A 19725-nucleotide genomic window follows, 5' to 3' on the forward strand; every position below is an offset into this window, starting at 1 on the left:
TGAATTGCATTCACTTTCAATGGGACTCTCCGCTTCTACGCGTAATTTAGAGTAACCCTATTCACAGCGATTCTGTACCCATTTGTTTGATCATGTCCTGTTGAGTTGTTAGTTTGCCCCATAGTCATCGGACCTTGCTGCATTTCTTTTGGATCCCGCCTAGCCTAGTGTTTCTGTCCCTTTGCCTTGTCGGACTGCTACACCGTGTATGACCCAGTTTCCAGAATAAAACACATTGAAAATTATGCCTCTGCCTCAAAGTCCTGCATTTGGGTCCGCCCCCGCACCGTTGGTTTGTGACAAAATCATTTTTAAAAAGACATTTTTTTTAATCTCCAAAATTAATGAACTTGAGGTAAGACTTCAATTGAATACTGGCTTTCAATTATTAATTGTTCCATTTGTTCACCAGATGGTGCTACTTTTTCCCTATTACAAGGATTCAGCAAAATGTTAAGGTGAAGGTTCTCTCCTTTACTCACTCTGAAGCAGACAACAACACCCCAGCACAAAAGATCCCTCCGCCACCCAGCGACGAGGTGCTGCTGCTATCTAGGGACAGCGTGCAGAGATCATTCAAAAGGACCAACACAGGGAAAGCTTCCGGAGCGGATGACATTTCTGGCTGCATCCAGAGAGACTGTGCCGATGAGCTCACAGATATCCTTACAACTATTTTCAACAACTCAATGAGTCAAAATGTTGTCCCAACCTGCCTCAAAGCCACCACCATCATCCCGGTCCCAAAGAAGCCCTCTCCAACCGGCTGCAATGACTACTGCCCGATCGCAGTCACTCCCATCATTACGAAGTGCTTTGAGCGGCTAGTTACGGAGCACATCAAATCCTCTCTCCCCCTCACGTTGGACCCCAACAAGTTTGAAAATCGAACCAATCGCTCGACCGATGATGCAATTTCCATTGCCCTCCACTCAGCCCTCATCAACTTGTAGACCAAAGACTCACATGTCAGAATGCTGTTCAATCATTGACTTCAGCTCAGCATTCAACACCATCAATCCCGAGCAGGTCATCCTCAAACTCGACCGTCTAGGACTCAACACCTCCCTGTGCCACCGACTGTAGGGAGTTCCTGGCAGTTTGGGTCGGCAGCAACATCTTCAACACCATTATATGGTCCCGGGTTCAATCCTGGCCCTGCCTGTGGAGTTTGCATGTTCTCCCCATGCCTGGGTGGGTTTTCTCCAGGCACTCCGGTTTCCTCCCACATCCCAAAAACATGCAATATTGATTGCACACTCTAAATTGCCCCAAGATGTGATTGTGAGTGCGGCTGTTTGTCTTGATGTGCCTTGTGATTGGCTGGCAACCAGTTCAGGGTGTACCCCACCACCTGCCCGTTGACAGCTGGGATAGGCTCCAGCACTCCCAGTTTGCAAGTTCTCCTCGTGCTTGCGTGGGTTTTCTCTGGGTACTTCCGTTTCTTCCCACATCCCAACATGCATCAATTGGAGACTCTAAATTGCCCTTAGCTGTTATTCTGAGTATGGATGGCTGTTTGTCTCCATGTGCCCTGCGATTGGCTGGCAACCAGTTCAGGGTGTACCAAGCTTCCCACACCACGACCCTTGTGAGGATAAGCGGTTCAGAAAATGGATGGATGGATAATGCCCAATGTACATATTTTAGCCTGAGCAGTATTTTTTGACAGAACAGTTCATTTTTTAACTGTTTATTTCATTACAGCACCCCAGGTCTGAGAGCAATACTTTTTCAGGTATGTTGTATGTCATGTATGTGTTGAAAATGTTACATTTTACTGTTGTTAGTGATGTACATCTTATTTTCCTAGATTCTTAAAAACAAATAAAAAACTGCATTGTAAAAAAATGTGATGCTGCAAAACATCACAACACTATTTTGCTGTAATATATATTCACATCTTACACCCTGTGCTACCTTTTCAGGCTTTCGCATAGCCGAGAGACATTTAGGACACAAAAAAGGACAAAATTTTTTTTTCCAGATGCGTTATTCAATCCAATGTTCACGTTTGACTGATCGAATGAGCCTCTTACCAATGAGTTCTTTGTTACGGACATCCAATGCCATATTTCTCAGGGCAGTGGCCACCGAACACACCACCCGATCGTTATCCATGCGCAGGAGTTCTACGAGAATGGGCAGTCCTTTCTCCTTCCGCACTGCTGCACGGATGTATGCTGCAAACTGCTCAAAAGTAAAAAAAAAATGGGGGTATTCACTGTCCACCACGCACTCCCAAAGTATTGAAATTACTTGTAGTGTGCCCCACTTTGGATAGCGTAGGTATATCTAATAAGATGTCCACTGTCTGTAGACGCAAAACATGTACCTTCCAGTTGCCTGCCGACAGATTCTGAAGTGACCCAGCAGCGCCTTCCAGAGTAGATGGATTGGAGCTCTCGGCAAGCAGTGTCAAGTAAGGCTTCACCACAGTGGGGTGCCACAGCATCTCAGCACCCGTGGGTGGCTTGGAGAAACCCGGGATGGGTCCCACGCCGTCCCACTGAAGATACAAATGCCACATTTAGTCAGAAGGCCAAAGAAAATGGCGTACACTACAGTATGCAGGAAAACCTGGATAAAAGGGAACATTTGGCTTCTTGGGTGAAATTTCAGGATGAACTGAATATGCACTGTGACCATGTTGAACACCTGTCCAGGTCCATATGTTAGAGAACAAGCTGTGCAAAATCTACTGAAACATTGGAGAAAAACGTTTACAAGGCCAAATTAAATTCACCTAAAATGGTAACAATGCTTTTAAGGTTGTTCATAAAATTTCACCCAAAAGGTGAATTAATATACCCCAAATTATTGTGAACACTGTACATTCAAGATGGTCCTGTCACACTCACAATATCTTCCTGCGAGTTCCTCTTATTCTTTTTCTTCTTCCTCGCCCAGCAGCTGGAGCTGACGTCTTTGCTGGGTGACTCGCTTCCCAGGGCAGCGTCTACCTCCTGCACCCCTATCAGGCCCGATGGAGGCAGCTCCAGCTCCAGACGGTAGGACAGGTTCCGTAATGTGCAAATGCAGTTCTCCACTATCTGTTGTGGTGGCCACCGAGAGACATAGAGCAGATGAGCAAATTGATTCCGGACACATCTGCTCAGGTTTTTCCCAAAAGGGACTGTAATGGAGATGACTGTATGCTGTATTGCAAAACACATTTATTTAAACTGTTAACCTGCTAACAGAAAGAGGCTTGCCTGAAGCCAGAGCACGTAGAGTGGTCCCTTGCTGATTCACTTTATTTCCAGCGACCATTTTTTTTACTGTCTCTAGTGGTGCCTTGAGATACAAATGACCTGAAGATTTTAACCATATGAGCCATCATTTAGCCAATTTTTGCTTTGACTTGCAAGCAAAATTGAGCTTCTATCTTGGAAGTAACCTCCAACCCAACTGGCTTAAAAATAAGCAGCAGTTTAGCAGATCTTTTGGAAAAAAAAAAAAAGTTTCAATTTGTTTATTGCTAATACCACTTGAAGTTTATTGTCAAAGTAAAAGTAAAACAAAGTGAATAACAAATTTTGTATTTAAAACAACAAAACCCTGCTAGCTTAATGCTAACACATAATGGAAAGTTTTATATACTCAAGTACAAAAAGAAAAGATTCAAACCCAGTACATGAGTCTATGCCCCCTCCTCCAGGGGGCCTCCTGACATGCGTCAACATGTTTTCCTTAACAATAGTCTGTGTTTGACTGCCTTGTCCTGTGTGTGTGTACCTTGCTGTCAAAGTCCGAAGTGTTGACACAGGCTTTGATGACGTAGAGCAGTGAGTCAACCAAACCCTCACAGGTGCGCAGCCGTTTTCGAGCCTCCTCGCCAGCTGAGCTCAAGTTCCTGTTTAAACAGTGCACACACACACACACACACATACATCTTGAGTATGTGCAAACATCAAATGACAGATCAGTGTGTGCTCTCCACTTGAGTAATCATTCCTGCACATTTATTATGGATGAAATGTGTGCGGACAGACTGACCGAAATCTTTCCGTCTTGCCTTACGTGCCGACACAGACGACAATAGCTGAAGAGAAGGTTGAGACGGCATCATGTCATCTTTCAGCATGATGATGATTGTGATGGCTTTGACACGATCAAAGGTACAACCACAAGCTATGGGTTGTATGTGTACATGTTTGTTATTATTGCCTATCCACTATGCATTGTACATCCTGTATTTCAAGTTTGTCAATTTATGGTGTTGTTTGAATGTTGGGTGGCACAGCAGCAGACTGTTGAGAATATCCACTTTTTTGAGGTTGCGGGTTCACATCCAGATTGCCTGTATGGAGTTTTCATGTCCTCCCAGTGCCTGCGTGGGGTTTCTCCAGGTACTCCGGTTTTCTCCCACATTCCAAAAACATGCATGGTAGGGTCATTGGAGATTTTAAATTGTCCATAGGTGTAAATTTTAGTTGTTTGTTTAGATGTATCAAACGATTGGGTAGCAACTGATTCAAGGTGGGCAAGGCCTCTTGTCCAGAGTCAGCTGAGATCGGCTCTAGCACACCCGCGACCCTGCTGAGGATAAGCTGTACGGAAAATGGATGGATGGAGAGATAGAGGCCCCGTAACTCAGTGGTAAGAGCACTGGTTTGGTAAACCAGGGGTTGTGGGTTCGTATCCCACTGGGGCCTCCACTCCCTGAGAAGGGTTGCGTCAGGAAGGGCATCCGGCGTAAAAATTGTGCCAAACATACATGTGCGTTCATCTGAGATGACACGCTGTGGCGACCCCGAAAGGGACAAGCCGAAAGAAACCGACCGACCGATGTTTGAATGTTTGAGTGTATATTCCACAATACATCTTGAAAAGTAGTTAACAATCAGTGGTCAGCTAGAAAATGAATACCCACTATTGTACACCACAGTATACCTTGAGAAATAAGAAAGAAATTTAATTAGTTCCTGTCTGTCTCTACAGGCAATGAAGGTTTCATGTTCCGTGATCCACTAAACGAGGCATAAGATACGTTGACCACATAGTGGTGCTAGTGTGCACGAGTGGTTACCTCAAGCAACCAGTGGTGTTCCTCATCACCAGTGATGAGTGAAATTTAAGCTTGTGGTCCTCTTCAAAGGTGGAGCTGCTCCATCCTGAGTGGGGGATGATCACGGTGTTGGTCAGGGTGGTCAAGGCGTCGCGGATGATTGTCATCTTGACGGCGTCGCACGATGACAGGTTCCACAGCACCCCTGCAGAGACAGCACATGTAAAGTCACGTAAGGGCTGGAGAAAAGGGTGCGGGAGCTGAGACAGATACACACAAAGCTTCAGGATATGTCAACTGTCATGTGCACCTATGGGCGAACCCAACAGAGATGGGCTGATGATCTGGGCTTTAAATAGCTGCGTGGTGAGGCTGACCAAACGCAAACAAAAATGCAAAACCACATGCAGACAGTGTAATTGAGAAGTTTTAAATGGGATATTTCATGCAAAACTGACTATTTACTTTATAACCACCCCCACACTAACTTTTTCCACTCACGATAACAATCAGTTTGACTGGGCAAAGATCCAGAGCTACTTTCAAGTGACACTATTTTCCCACATATTCATAATTTACTATTTGCAGATTTTTCCAATTTTATTGGCTGAAATGTTTGCATCCAGGCCAAAGCCCGGCCGAATATTAAAGTAGTGCTTTCCTGCCATCTGTATGCAATTATTTATACCTACATGCAATTCTAAATAACTTGGTGGGGCATCAATTACTCGCAGATTTGCACAATTTGATAAGGCTAAGACAGAAATCTGCATTGTCTTCGGAGAATCCCGACATGCCCCTTCCAAACTCCCTGAGTTTGTACTTCAATTCCAGACACAAACATATGAACGCACGGTACTATGAATTCATAATTATCCATCTATCCATTTTCTGAGCCGCTTATCCTCACAGGGTTGCGGAGTGCTAGATTCAATTCCAACTATCAACAGGCAGTCGGTGGGGTACACCCTGAACTCGTTGCCTGCCAATCGCAGGCACGGGGAGAACATGCAAACTCCACACAGGCGGCGCTGGGATTTGAACCCCGGTCCACAGAACTGTGAAGCCGCCCTTCTACAGCCCCAATATGTAACTACAGTTTTAAAAATGTTCACCTCACCAGAGTGAGTAAAACTGAGGCTACCATTACCGGTAATATGTGATTCTCATCTCATAGGAGCTTCGGGAAGATGGCTAGTACCACTAATATCCCTGAAACAGCGGACCCTCGAACCTTATTTAGGTCTGGATTATAGTAGCATTTCAGCTTCCTGGTCGAGAACTGAGATGGATCTTTTGAAAACTAACATGAATTAAACTATAGAGTGAGTGTGGGGAACCTTTGAGTCGTGGGAAACTTTATGGCCATTTATCGTATTTTCATTTAATTTAGTATGACCCCTAGAGGGTGTTATAAAAACAGAAATGGCCCCTGGTCGGAAAAAGGTCCCCCACTTCTGTCTCATATATTAGACATTCACATCCATCTTTCACATCAGAGCAGAATAATACCTCCAGGGAGAATATTGGAAAAAAAGAAAGGGAACAAAGGGCATGGCTCCAGCATAAGAAATGAAACATAAATAATAGAAATCTTTCAAAAATGGTGCCCTCCTTCCACTCAATTCAAATAAGAGTTTTGTCGTAGCCAGTGGTAGTCATGCACATTTCTTGGCTGTCTTTGATGCTGCATCTGTCGGGGATTAGCCTGTATGTAGCATGTTCCTCTAATTAGATGCCTCACGCTGCCAGGCTTACGCTGTAGCACAGTCTGACTTCTGTGGAGCACCAGTAACATCGGAGAAGGAATGTTTTGCAAATAAACAGCGCAGAAAGCTTGCATAACAATGTGACAGCAATATAACAAAGCACAACTCCATTAACATCATGGGAAAGTCAGACTGAAATCCTCTATTTCAGTGATTAACCGCTAAGATGAAGTTCACTCTTCACGCCCGTGATACAACCCTATATTTTTATCCCATGGTTTTTCAGTTCCCCCCCGTGTAAAGTCAAGTCCAGATTTAGAGTTGTGTGCCTTTAGTGCAGTATCACGTTGTGCCACAACATGCCAAACAGGAAAACATGCAGCATAGTTAACAGCAGGAAGAAAAGATAGCGAAGGTTCCCAACTGAGCTACACTAATTGTCATTATTGCCACAGTGGAGTATTTTTGTATGCTATGTATGTGTCGCTCTGTGTGCTAAAGTAGCAGTTTTTAAAGGCTTAAAATGACCATCACTTTTACAGTAGAATTTCCGCCAGCCTGTCTCACGTGTTTTGCAATACATGTTGGTATTGAGCTGATGGCTTTCTGTCAGTTTTACAGTAAACCTCAACTAGAAATGAGAAATAACCATCTTGAAGTCAGCACACTTTGGCCTCATATTTCGAGAGGATGAAAGCGAGTAGTGCCTACCCTCAAATTGATGCCCTCCGACAGTCTCCCATTTCTTGATATCTAAAGTTTGAGAACAGGCACTCAAGAGTACGTTAACCATGTTTGAATGGGTTTATAGTGTGAAAGGGGTAAAACTATAAACATGTTTTTCTATGGTATTTTTATAAATATAATGTGGATTTTCACCTAGAACATATCCCCGTGAGAAACTTGGGTTCACTTATAAAGTTAACCTCAGTGTTTATATTCTCTCAGTTCATAGTAAACCCTCTCCTCTTTAATTTAAGCAATAAAAATTATAATATTCTATAACAGGGTGCCAAAGCCCATTTACACAAACACAAACACACACATTCACAAACACAGCCGGAAACTACTGTATGTGCCTGCCAAGAAATGCCTCTTCAAATCCAAAGTGCTTTAAATCCATTAAAAGCCTTAAGTACATGCGGAGGATTCCATCATTTCATTTTAACTAAAACATCAAACACAGTTTAACTCTTACTTTGTTCTCAGAAGTTCATATAGAGGATGTGCGTCCCCTGGGAGTTTGGATGCTGTATGTGCGTGGCTGAAGAAACGTAAGCTCAAGGTCTTTGCTCAGGAAGTTGGATACATTTTCATAAAATGGGTTACGTTGGGGTGCATTCAAAGACCAGGTACCAAGCCACCAATGTGATTCACAGACAGCCTGTTTCATTCAGGACCACGTCTCCAGAAATAACCTATGAGCCAAACCGGTCTAAATAAAGTGTGCTGGGAGGGAGTCTCCTAGGGGTTAGATCCTTCTTGGTAAGGTGTGCCACATATGATAAGTATATTAGTATTCACAAGTAATCTCATCCAGAAGCAGATCGTTGGAGACAAAGTCCTGGTGTTGCTACCCAACGATTTTCTCAGGGATATGGTACCAATGGACTTCAGTGTCCATCAATTTATTATCCAAGCCGCTTATCCGCACAAGGGTCACGGGAAAGCTGGAGACTATCCCAGGCGAAAGGCTGGTCGCCAGTCTGTCGCAGGGGAGATATCGACATCATCACTGAGTGGGAATCGATCCCACGCTACCTGCACCAAAGGCAGGCATATGTACCACTACACCATCAGTGACTGCTGGACTTCAATGTATTTTTACAATTATTGATTCATGTCTAGATCTCGTAGCCAATAAGTAAGACTCTGAGAGCCAGGGCCTTTAAGACAAGATTCAGTGTTGGTGGGCTTTCTAGACATTCAAGAAGCCAACTGTTTGATGAAAAAGTCCTCCCATTGATACCCGAGGATATTCCTCAGAGACTTAATATCAAAAGCATTCCAGTGTATGTTTCAGGTTATTGATTAATTTCCAAGTCTGACAGTTTCAAAGCAAAACCAGAAGCACTTATATATGAAAGACTCAATCCTTGAATGTGTAGCTCGTCAACACCAAGTCTGCAGTTTAGGTTTGGTGGGCCTACCCTAAAGTGAACTGTTTGATACAAAGTCTTCCCATTGGTATTCAGAAATGTTCCTCAGGGACCTTATACAAAAGAATCCAGGATATGTCCAAGGTCACTGGTAAACGTCTCGGTCTTGCATCCAAAAAGCAAGACTACGAGCACCAGTCCATCCGATGTCTAAGGTCACGATCATCTATAAAGCAAGACCAGAAGCCCCATAACTCTGTAGACCAGAGAGCTACCTTGTTTACGAAATTCACCACATCAAATAACGTGGTTTGCTTTACATACTTAGTTGTGGGGCTTAAATCTGTAGACTGTCAAATTTAAAAAACTACTTCCTTCTAAAGGGTATCCACATTCATGTTGAGGGAACTCAAGAATTCTCAAGGCAGGACAATTTGATAACAGAAACCAATCGCCTGCTGCTATGACCCTTCACACCTCCCTTGATGTCAATTTGGGGTATTGAACATGATCGCGGACGGCATTCAAAAAGCACAAATGACTGAAAAGACTGACAGACATTAACAATACCCATAAATCATCCTTGATAGAAAATGTTTGGTTTTCAGGCTTGTTCTCTGCTCAGTGACATGTTCACAGGTGGTTTGACCTGGATTAGAAATACTCTGTTCCTGTGTTTACCTTAGGTGAATGTTATGACACCACGACCAATCGTGTGCCCAGAGCAAAACTTGAGAGGGCAAAGGAAGGGGGTGTTAAAAGGCAACAGGTTTCAGCACTGAGCCATGAACCAAAACAACTTCAAACTGCCCAAGTCTTTCTTACATTTTTGCTTGTGTTCTAAATTAAAATCAGCATGAAGCGGAACGTCTACTAGGTGGTAATTTGTTGACTTGCTTCTGTTTACCAACTACTGGCTCACAATTGATTTGGAATTTGGCCTCCGTTTTACAACAACAAAAAAGGCAGACGCCACAATTTTCACCTTGAGACAGATAATCCTGTGAGTGAGCGAGCTTTTTGCAGGTTGGAGTTTCTGCATGGTTTAAAGCGAGTGCAGATGTCGACACTAAAGACAATCACATTGTTTTTATCTGCAACACATTTGGTATAAATCTGCTTAGATTCCACTCAAGCATTGAATGTATTGTTAGCTGTAAGTTATACGCCCCAAACAATTTCTAAAGGTTTGAATGCAGCAGACTGTCTAAAAGTATCTACTCAAATATTTAGCTCAAATGTTTTTGTAAAATTCAGAATTCAACAAATTGCAAAAAAATTCCAAAGTTGCACACACATAAAAAATGACATTCTGGTGAACGTTATTCATGACATCAAGGGACAGCTTTGCATCTTGAATCTTCTGGTTTCAACTGTATGTTAGAGGTGCCACATACATTTTGGTTATGATAGAACGAGGAGTGAAGTTTTTCAAAAACTACATTTCTGTGTTCGTATGTCCTTTTTCTTTCTTGAAAAGACTGTAATCATTAGACTTGTAACTTGAAACAGGAACATGGCCTGAAGCTGAGCAAAAACAGCTGAATCAACCACCTGGGAGCCAAATGGCCTGGCTTGCTCATTTCTGCTCCACCCTCATCCCAAACAGTGCGGACTTACTGCATGTTTGCTAGGCTCAGACGACAAACTAAAGTGAGATGCGCATAATCTAAGGTTGTCAGTTTCTTTGCATTAGAGGATGAAACTAGAAGAAATGTCCTTATAGTAAAAACATAAATCCTGTTAAAATATGGAGTGGAAAATCATATTGAACACAATCTGCTCTTCAAGTTAAAACAATCATATTTTAAATAATTTGTTCTGCGATAACACAAAACCTTAAATTGCACAATTGTTTAACCTTTTGATTACATTTTGATACAGTTTATCAACCTGATTCCTTATTAATTCTCTGATTGGCATTAGGTTTCCATCGCCTCACCAAAGCAATTACCAAAACACTCATGTAAAAAGCACATAAATACACAAGCTGTTGATAGCCAGAATTCGTGAAAGGGTCAACATGCAGCGAGGATTGGCCAGTAAACAGCTAGCTAACTTGACTCCCATTATGATCCCCATGTCATTCACCATGCTAGACCTGGCCTTTTGAAGTCATACACACTCAAAGTCATACACACATTATTGTGTTCAACAATGCAAAATGATTTATGATTCACTTATTTGATTTGATTTTTGTTCTAAATATATTAGATAACTACAGCCATAGTTACGACGTATTAGCTCCACCCCAGGTCATCATGGTAACTAAAATACTTACATTTACATGAGACAGAATGACAGAACACAAGTGTGACAAGTGTATATTAATTGTGCTGTAATTAATTATCCTTTGTGTGTGTATTTGAACAGATGAATGTCAGAAACTTTTTATTGCGCCACCAGGCAACTCTTATAAAACTGATAAAAATTGCATACGTTTCATGCAAATCAAATGCAATCGGGATTATGTAAGGATTTGCGCAATCAAACCAGACTTTAGTAGGGGTTAGGGTGAGAAAAATTGCCAGCTTAGTGGCAATTTCGCTGTTCACTCAAACAATACCAAATCAGAAAGAAAAAAATAAACATGCCAATTGAAGCCAGCCACTGAAAAATGGATACTTGCTGACCCACCTGTGACGAGCTCCCGCACCTCTGCGTCAACACTCTTCCTCAGCAGTCGAAGCAGTGCTGGAATGCCTCCTGCGTTCCGAAGAGCGATCTTGTTTTCGTCCATTACTTTTCCATATACAAGGTTCCTCAGAGCTCCACAGGAGTTCCTCTGGACCTCCAGGACTTTGTGGTCTAGCAGATCGACCAGGTGTTTGACACCCCCGAGCCGACACACCTGGAGGGAGTCATCACCCATAAAACATAAAACAATCAGTGGGGGATCAAATTATATTTGGTCCCACAAATTGTAATACACTAATTTGATAAAAGTATTATTAAGCATTTGTCTAGGCTTTACTGCTCCGAAGGTATGTGGATGTTCAGATTTTTTTTCTCCCCAACTAGATTTTAGCCTCTATGTGTTGCTGTATCAATGTAATCCACTCAAGGTCTTCAGAATCAGTAGGACAGGCCCACGCAACTTAATCAATCTTGTACGACAACATAATAATCTACAACTTCATCTGGAACCTCACGATTCTCAAGGGATATGTTACACCCTGAGCAATTATACAGTTCCAGTATATGGCTCTGTCATTATCACCAGTCTCTTGAGAGCAACCATAACTATGATGTGCCTCGTGATGAATGCAGTTGCGACAGCATGCCTTAAAATGTGGTATTTGTGAGCATGACTTGTACTGTATTTGTAAAGTGTATGTCATAGTTTGTTTCGTCAGCTAGGGCCAAATGCTTACCTCGGCCTTAATTCGGTTATTGCCGAAGCAGAGGTGCTGAAGGTAGGCGGCTGCGTTGGCCTGCACAGAGGGGAAGTGGTGCTGCAGCATGTGAATCACCTCTGTCAGCTCCGGGTCACGCCATGCAAACTCCCTGAAAACACATTTTGAGGTGTAACAGACAAAGAAATCAGAGAATCCTGGCCATTTAGTAAAATAAAATAAAATTCTGCTTTCAGCATTCATCCATACGAAAATAGGCTCTTTTGTTCCAAAAGAATTAAGAAAAAAGTTCCAGAAACTAAATGTATTGTGAACTATAGCTTATTTTTGTTAGTGTGTGTGTGTATTCGTACAAGCGAAAAAATAAACCAACATACTCAAAATAATTCTGTAAGTGAACACAAACATCAGAAATCAAATGAGTGTTCAATTATACTTAATGAGTCTGTTTCCTATGAAAAATGATGACTGCATTTTAGCTCATACGTGTAGTACACTGTCTTTGTATTTTATGGCCCCCTAGTGGCCAAGGCAATCTCTCCAGACACATTGCCCACTGCATAAATGCAAAATGACAAAACCATGATTGACAGTTTAATTCTTTAATTTAAAATTAATTACATTAATATGGTATGTGTAACATATAGTAAAAACTAACGTGGTATATTATTAAAAAACATTACCAACATTTTTGTAGGATTTCTTTTTTAAATGGATTAAAAGCATTTTCTCCCATTTCAAAGTAGAAAAATGATTTGAGAAATGAGTGTTTGAGATACAGAATGAATTCAACTCATAAATTAAGGCATCATGGTATTTATCTTCCAAAGCCAAAGGGAGCTGCAGTAGAGCGACGAAAGAACCACTGCAAGCTGACCCCTGCCCTGTTTTGTATCGTTGTGTAAAACTGCTCGGTGAACTGCGCATGTCCCGCCCCCAGGAAAGGGGGTATTCCACTAGAATATGACATCACACTCACAAATCAGTAGCATTGAAAAGCAGGAGCAGAGCCTAACCTGGGGTCCTTTTGGATGCTGTCTATCGAAGGCGAGCGGGTGGGATCATCCATGATAGCGGCCTGGCGACTGTAGTTGGATTCGCACGTCCGGTAATGCGCTGAGCGATACAGATCCGCATAAGTAGAGGGCGTGTTAAGAGCCAAGTTGTTTCTTTGGTAGGTCATGGCACTTCGCTGGCTGGATGTCCGCTGGAGACTCCCAATTCCTGAGGCCAAAAAAGTAAAGCCCTCAGAAATTAAATCCAAACAGGACGTGCATGCAAACAGACAAATCCAGGTGCGATTGGCTAGATGCGAAGGTTCAGGTTAGGAATTAAGAAGATGGAGCCGCTCTGGCGGACACGGCAGATTCTCAAATCTGGAACCAATTATTGGTGTGGATAAACCACAGCTCCCATGGTTTTGCAAAAATGCAAGTCCTCTTCTTCAAAAGCCCTGTTTGCGCGTTGTTTTGTTTTTACAAGATTACATTTAGCCAGGAGGGCTCTGGCTGCTTTTAGGGAAAACAAAAAAATCAACCTGCTCTGTGATCTGCAAATCCCCTCCTCCGCTCCTCTTTGCTGCCCTGTGCCACCGTATGCTTACAAGCTAATCTTGCCAAACACTGCAGAGTGGCAACGTTAAGCCGAGACCTGCCCGAAATAACCAGATACCCACTTGTGAAGGAGGGAGTGTCTTACGACATGCTGAATAGACGCTTATGCCTCCAGACAAAGTTCTTTCTAACATCTTAACTCCTTTCATTCCCTTTCCCTGGAAGTGATACAATGACCTCCTTTTTTCCTTACAGTGGTTCACGACTACCATTAGTGGGAATTATCCATCCATTTTCTGAGCCGCTTATTCTCACAAGGAGTCGCGGGAGTACTGGAGCCTATCCCAGCTATCTTCAGGCAGGAGGCGGGGTTCACCCTGAACTAGTTGCCAGCCAATCACAGTACTGGGAATTAATGGAATGCAACTACTTGGTTACTGCATTTAAGAAGATTTTTCAGGTATAGGTCAGGTACAATCTTAGCATCTGCTGGCACAAAATCACAGACTTCATTGAAAATGCGACAAATTGAAGACTTGCCACTTGTGATTCCAATGTATATTGCAGTTTTAAAACTAAAATGCTCCATCAATGGCATGGGCAGTTTTATTTATTTGTTTTAAGAGTTGTCAGTGCAGGCAAAGTGACACAACCCCCTCCCATCTGTGCGTTGTGCCAGCAATCAGTGAGGATATCACGCCTTGGTTGGGAAAATTAGATCATATTTATGGGAGGACTACCCATTACTATTTGACAAATTCAAGGTAACATTAATACAGTATATTAAGTAACACTGTCTTGAAATTTAAAAAATTATTCTGTTCACTCGCCGGGATGGTGGAACCACTGGCTAGAGCGTTGGCGTCACATTTCTGAGGACCGGGATTCAAATCCCGACCCTGCCTGAGTGGAGTTTCCACATTCTCCCCGTGCCTGCGTGGGTTTTGTCCGGGGCACCCCGGTTTCCTCTCACATCCCCAAAAACATGCATTGATCTGGGTCTCTAAATTGCCTTTAGGTTTGATTCTGAGTGCGACTGTTATTTGTCTTCCATCTGCCCTGCGATTGGCTGGCAACCGGTTCTGCGTGTACCCTGCCTCCTGCCCGACGATAGCGAGGGTAGTCTGCAGCACTTCAGTGCTCTTTGTGAGGATAAGTGGCTCAGAAAATATATGAATGGAAGATGATTTGACAATGGTTTGAGTTACAAGCATGGTGAACCTAGGAATTCTTTTTTTTCAATCTCGAGGGATTACTTGCATATGTAAACAACCACCTGGTAACCACACTACTTTCTAGGACAGCAAGTATAAAAATCAGGTAATGGATGCCATTATGACAGCAGGACATAATAATACCTGCCTGGTATGTTGCAGTTAGGCCTTTTGTGACCAGTGCAGGAGGGGGCGAACACAAAAAAAATAGCAGGGTACAGAAAGGCACATTTGTGGTGGTGGAGGCAGACAGTGATATTTTGTTCCTTAATAACAATGCACCTTGAGTCTCCCGACACCAGTGCCAACAATGTAAAAGTACGCCTGCAAAAATGTAGCATCTAATATTGGTGTATCAAACCTGAGGCGCTCCTACAGATGGTGCCCTGTTGCGTGTGGCCTGGGCTGATGTACAGCGGGGCCTGGAACATGCGGTCCTCAAAGATGGGCGCAATACAACGCTCTGGCGATATGGTGGACCTCAAATCCTGGCTCAACTGGTTGTGCTGACTGGCATATGGGTTCCGCATGCCTGAAAAAAAAATACAAGTGAATGGGTACAGATTGAAGTGAGAAGATTTAATAGTGGTGAGGTTTGCTTGGCTTTCATATGGCGAATAATGAAAATAAATAATGTGATATTGCGACATCAGTGACACAATTTTTGAAGACTACAGGTCCAGTATAGAGCACAGTTGCCGACTAACTGCTCACTGAGTATTTCATGAGTCTCCGTGCGCGAAATGGGTCCAAATCCAACAGTGCAAGCTCATATTGCAGCATATCCATTTTACAATGCACAACAAACAAAACCAAGAATTTCTTATCTCTGTTCACCCCCCCCCCAAGTATGCACACTACGGAAGAGTATTAGGGTCACACTATAATGAAAAAAAATTTCATTACAAGAACAATGCGGCAGATAAATGTCATGATACAGTGGTGCATTGAGACACCAGTGACAACTTGCAAGTCCAATTTTCTGCTGCTTATGTTGTGGTGCATTCAACCCTTTAAGCAAAGGATTAAACAGAAATGGAGAAGCAACACACGTAGATGCACAATATAAATGTATCTGCAGTCCACAAAGAATGACAAATATTAGCCTTAGATACAGAATGAATTCAACTCTTAAGTTAATTGTATTTATCTTACAAAGCCACAGAGAGCTGATGAGAGGAATTGAGATACCTCATTAAATAATAATCTGTCAGTCTGTTTCCCCCTCAAGTGGCCAAAGGAAGCACACGAGATGTAGGCAGCACGACAAAAAAAATGTTAAATTATTTTTCATTATAATTAATTATGGAATTTCTGTGTTTTTATGAAGTGCACTATCAAGAGTCCTATTTTCCTATCTTAAATGCATTATCATAATGTATGTAATAATATACAATACTGACTAAATCCATCATCTAAATGACAAGGAATGGTTTGCGATATGAGTGCTTTGAATTGAACGAGCGTGGTAACAAAACGAAATTAACTCATGTCTCATGGCACCATTGTATTCTGAAAATTGAAAGGGAGACATTATTTCCACTCACAGATGAAGTTTACATATTGAGTATTTAACACAAATTGAACCTTGCCTCGCAAAAGTCTGCTGGCTTAATGCTAACACACAATTCAAATGCTACTGAGAGGCTAACATAACTAGCATCAATGTTACAGTAATTATAAACTTTTAAACAATTTACATTAGAACCCAACCAGTACCAACATATCTATACAAACAATATAGCAATACTCATCCATCCATCCATTTTCTTTGCTGCTTATCCTCACGAGGGTCGTGGGGAGTGCTGGAGCCTATCCCAGCTATCAACGGGCAGGAGGCAGGGTACACCCTGAACAGGTTGTCAGCCAACCGCAGGGCACATGGAGACAGACAACAGTCGCACTCATCACACCTAGGGCAAATTTGAGTGTCCAATGAATGTTGCATGTTTTTGGGACGTGGTAGGAAACCGGAGTGCCTGGAGAAAACCCAAGCAGGCACGGGGAAAACATGCAAATTCCACACAGGCGGGGCTGGGATGAAACCCGGGTCCTCAGAAGTGTGAGGGCAAGGTTTTACTAGCTGAGCCACCGTGGCGCCATACGCACAGGTATATTTTCTTTATTCTCTGAAAAAATAATAAATAAAATTACACTGCTGCTTAGATGCGACAGTCTTATGTTTCACCATCAAATTTCTGTGTAGTATATACGTATGCATTATTCTAACCCCCTGGTGGGGGTACACACCAGAATGAACACCACAATGCCCATTAAATTATCATATATAGTGCAACTAATATTTTTATTACCATATTTTAATTGATATTATAGTGTGTTTTTATAAATAAAAATATAAATAACACATTCACATTACAGACATTTTTTTTTTGCTAGGAGGGTGGAATGGATTATGGCATTTACAGTTATTCCAATGGGAAAAGATAACGTGAGTTATGATGTTTTTAGTTATAAAGATTATTATAGAACGACACAAATGCCTAAACCGAGGCAGTGCTGTGGTAAAGTCTCTCAGGAAATGAGCCTCATCAAGTGTGAAACTAAACAACCAAATCAATCTTGAAATTATAAGACAATGGCAGCTGATGCCTTTTTCTTCAAATTGGCCTGCTGTATACTAGTCACTGAGCCATTCTGTACTTCACACGGCACACAAACAACTTTTACATGACAGTAGGACTAAATTACATACAAACCACCCCCAATTAATATCTCCACTAATGGCACGATCACTTCAGCTGGGGGAACATCCAGAGCCAGTTTTAAGTCATTTTCATCTCTCAAAAAGGCCAATACTTCAAATCACCATCTATCTTGAGGAGAGACCGTGATAAACAAATCTCAATTACAAGTTGAAGCGTTGTGTCTATATTGCACATTTCCACTGATTGCGGATGTGTCTGGAACGTATTTCACGGTGGTTCGCTATAAAAAATAAGAAAGACGAAGGAAAAACAAGCTGCTTAATGAGTTTGCACCAGCAGAGACGTCTCCCGTGTGAAGCGTTGCCACACGAACATGACATTTGGCAGACTGAAGGTAAAAGATGTGGTCTCCCAGACAAATGTGCATCTGCCATCTCAACATCACAGCCGCACTCTTTAGATATTTTGAAGGCAGACATCATTGCAGCCTTCTATACCGTAATGGATAGGAGCCTTGCAGGCAAAATCTTAGCATATAGACATTGTCAAGGATGAATGCTTTGCATTCCTGTTGCACTCGAGTCATTTAATTCAACTCATGAGAATCCTCGAGTGGCTTTTTACAGATTACACTCAGCGTTCGATAAAGGGCGGCAACATTCCACTTCACGCTGCTTGACAAAATAGACCCTCAAATAAAAATGCATAAGTCCATGCCGTTTAACAAAAAGAGGGAGGGTGTATAGTATAACACATTCAAGCCATGAACTTCAAACATACCTCTGACATCAAAGAACAAATACAGTGGTGCCTTGAGATACGAGTGACCTCAAGTTTTTTCAGGTAATGTGTTTTGTTTGTTTCTTCAAGTTGGCACAAAATCCCTGGCCAACAGGAAAGTAGTAAATGGTGTAAAGGAAGTACAGTAGAACATTGATAAGACAACCTCAATAAAACGGAAATCGGATACAATGAACCGTCGGGATTGAACAATGCGTCCAACAATTTTTTTTCCATTTGTCACTTACACTGGACTTGTCTGTTAGTCTGTTCGTTCCAGAAATTGCGGCTGTTTTCTGGTGCTGCTCATGATATGAAAATTATTTCTAGTAAAAACAATTTTATGATCAATGAACTAAAACAGTTTTCTCGGGAAATAATTACTTTATTATTGTGAAATATCAATCTGTCCATTTTCCAAGCCACTTATCTTAACAAGGGTGACACCGTCACTGATTGACAACTGAACCCACACTGCCTGCACCAAAGCCAGGCGAGTGATTCACAACATCAGTGTAAAAATGAAAACTTTTCAAATATTAGTAAAGCTTTTGTCCTGGAAAAGTTTGACCTTAATTTCATGAAATTAAATCCATTTGACCCTGAAACAAAATATCAGCGGAAACAACTTGATATGGTATGTTGTGTTCAGTCCGACATATACTGCATGGTATTCCCCTGTGAGGTCACGAAGCTCACAAAGATGCTGACAAGTCAAAGTCTTGCATGCTGTGGTCAAACAGCAAAAATGGAGCTGGGGATTGAGGTACAAACACACTGGGCCGCAGAGAACAGCCATGCAGCCAGGCAACGGCAGCAGGCAACACACACAAACACACAACACACGACACGGATGAAAGAGAAGTTCACCTTGGACGTCGTCATCCACTAGAGGATCTGAAGATAACCCCATGCAGTACAAAGTCAAGCACACAGTCAGTTCACGTCACATCAGAGTTGTTTTACAGAATAACACTTTACGATAACAATAGTTTTGCTGTTTTTTATCAAAAAACCTATGTCTTTTCCAAAGGGACATCATGGTGTAACTATTAAGTAGTGGTAATACAGTTTCCATACTGAGATCTATACTGGTTTCTGTCAGCTGGGAAACTGTATTGTATTGTATACTGTATTGTTTTACATTGCTCCCCCCTCTGCTCTATCGTGGTTCATATTACATTGACTTGACTTATGCAACGTAAAACATTATAAATGGGATACCAAAAGATCATCAATGTTATGATAGAACCCTTTTAACAAATTTTCTTGAACACTAACAGTGTAGCAAAACATGCAGCTCGACAACATAACAATACTCACAGGTGGGGCTGGGC

General features: G+C 42.1%; 1 protein-coding gene across 5 annotated transcripts in view; it reads right to left on the reverse strand.

The window, feature by feature from the left end:
- Positions 1-19725, reverse strand: part of LOC133511800 (plakophilin-4-like) — a 97883-nt gene that overhangs the window by 10041 nt on the left and 68117 nt on the right. For all 5 annotated transcript variants that reach the window (XM_061840746.1, XM_061840747.1, XM_061840745.1 and 2 more), the window contains 9 exons: positions 15304-15474; positions 13192-13399; positions 12194-12326; positions 11457-11670; positions 5033-5216; positions 3739-3856; positions 2862-3053; positions 2336-2509; positions 2040-2190 (listed from right to left, as the gene is read on the reverse strand). In XM_061840746.1, coding sequence (XP_061696730.1) covers positions 2040-2190; positions 2336-2509; positions 2862-3053; positions 3739-3856; positions 5033-5216; positions 11457-11670; positions 12194-12326; positions 13192-13399; positions 15304-15474 — 1545 coding nt within the window. The remainder of the gene's footprint in view (positions 1-2039; positions 2191-2335; positions 2510-2861; positions 3054-3738; positions 3857-5032; positions 5217-11456; positions 11671-12193; positions 12327-13191; positions 13400-15303; positions 15475-19725) is intronic.

This window comes from Syngnathoides biaculeatus, chromosome 14 (assembly GCF_019802595.1).
Source record: "Syngnathoides biaculeatus isolate LvHL_M chromosome 14, ASM1980259v1, whole genome shotgun sequence".
NCBI lineage: Eukaryota > Metazoa > Chordata > Actinopteri > Syngnathiformes > Syngnathidae > Syngnathoides > Syngnathoides biaculeatus.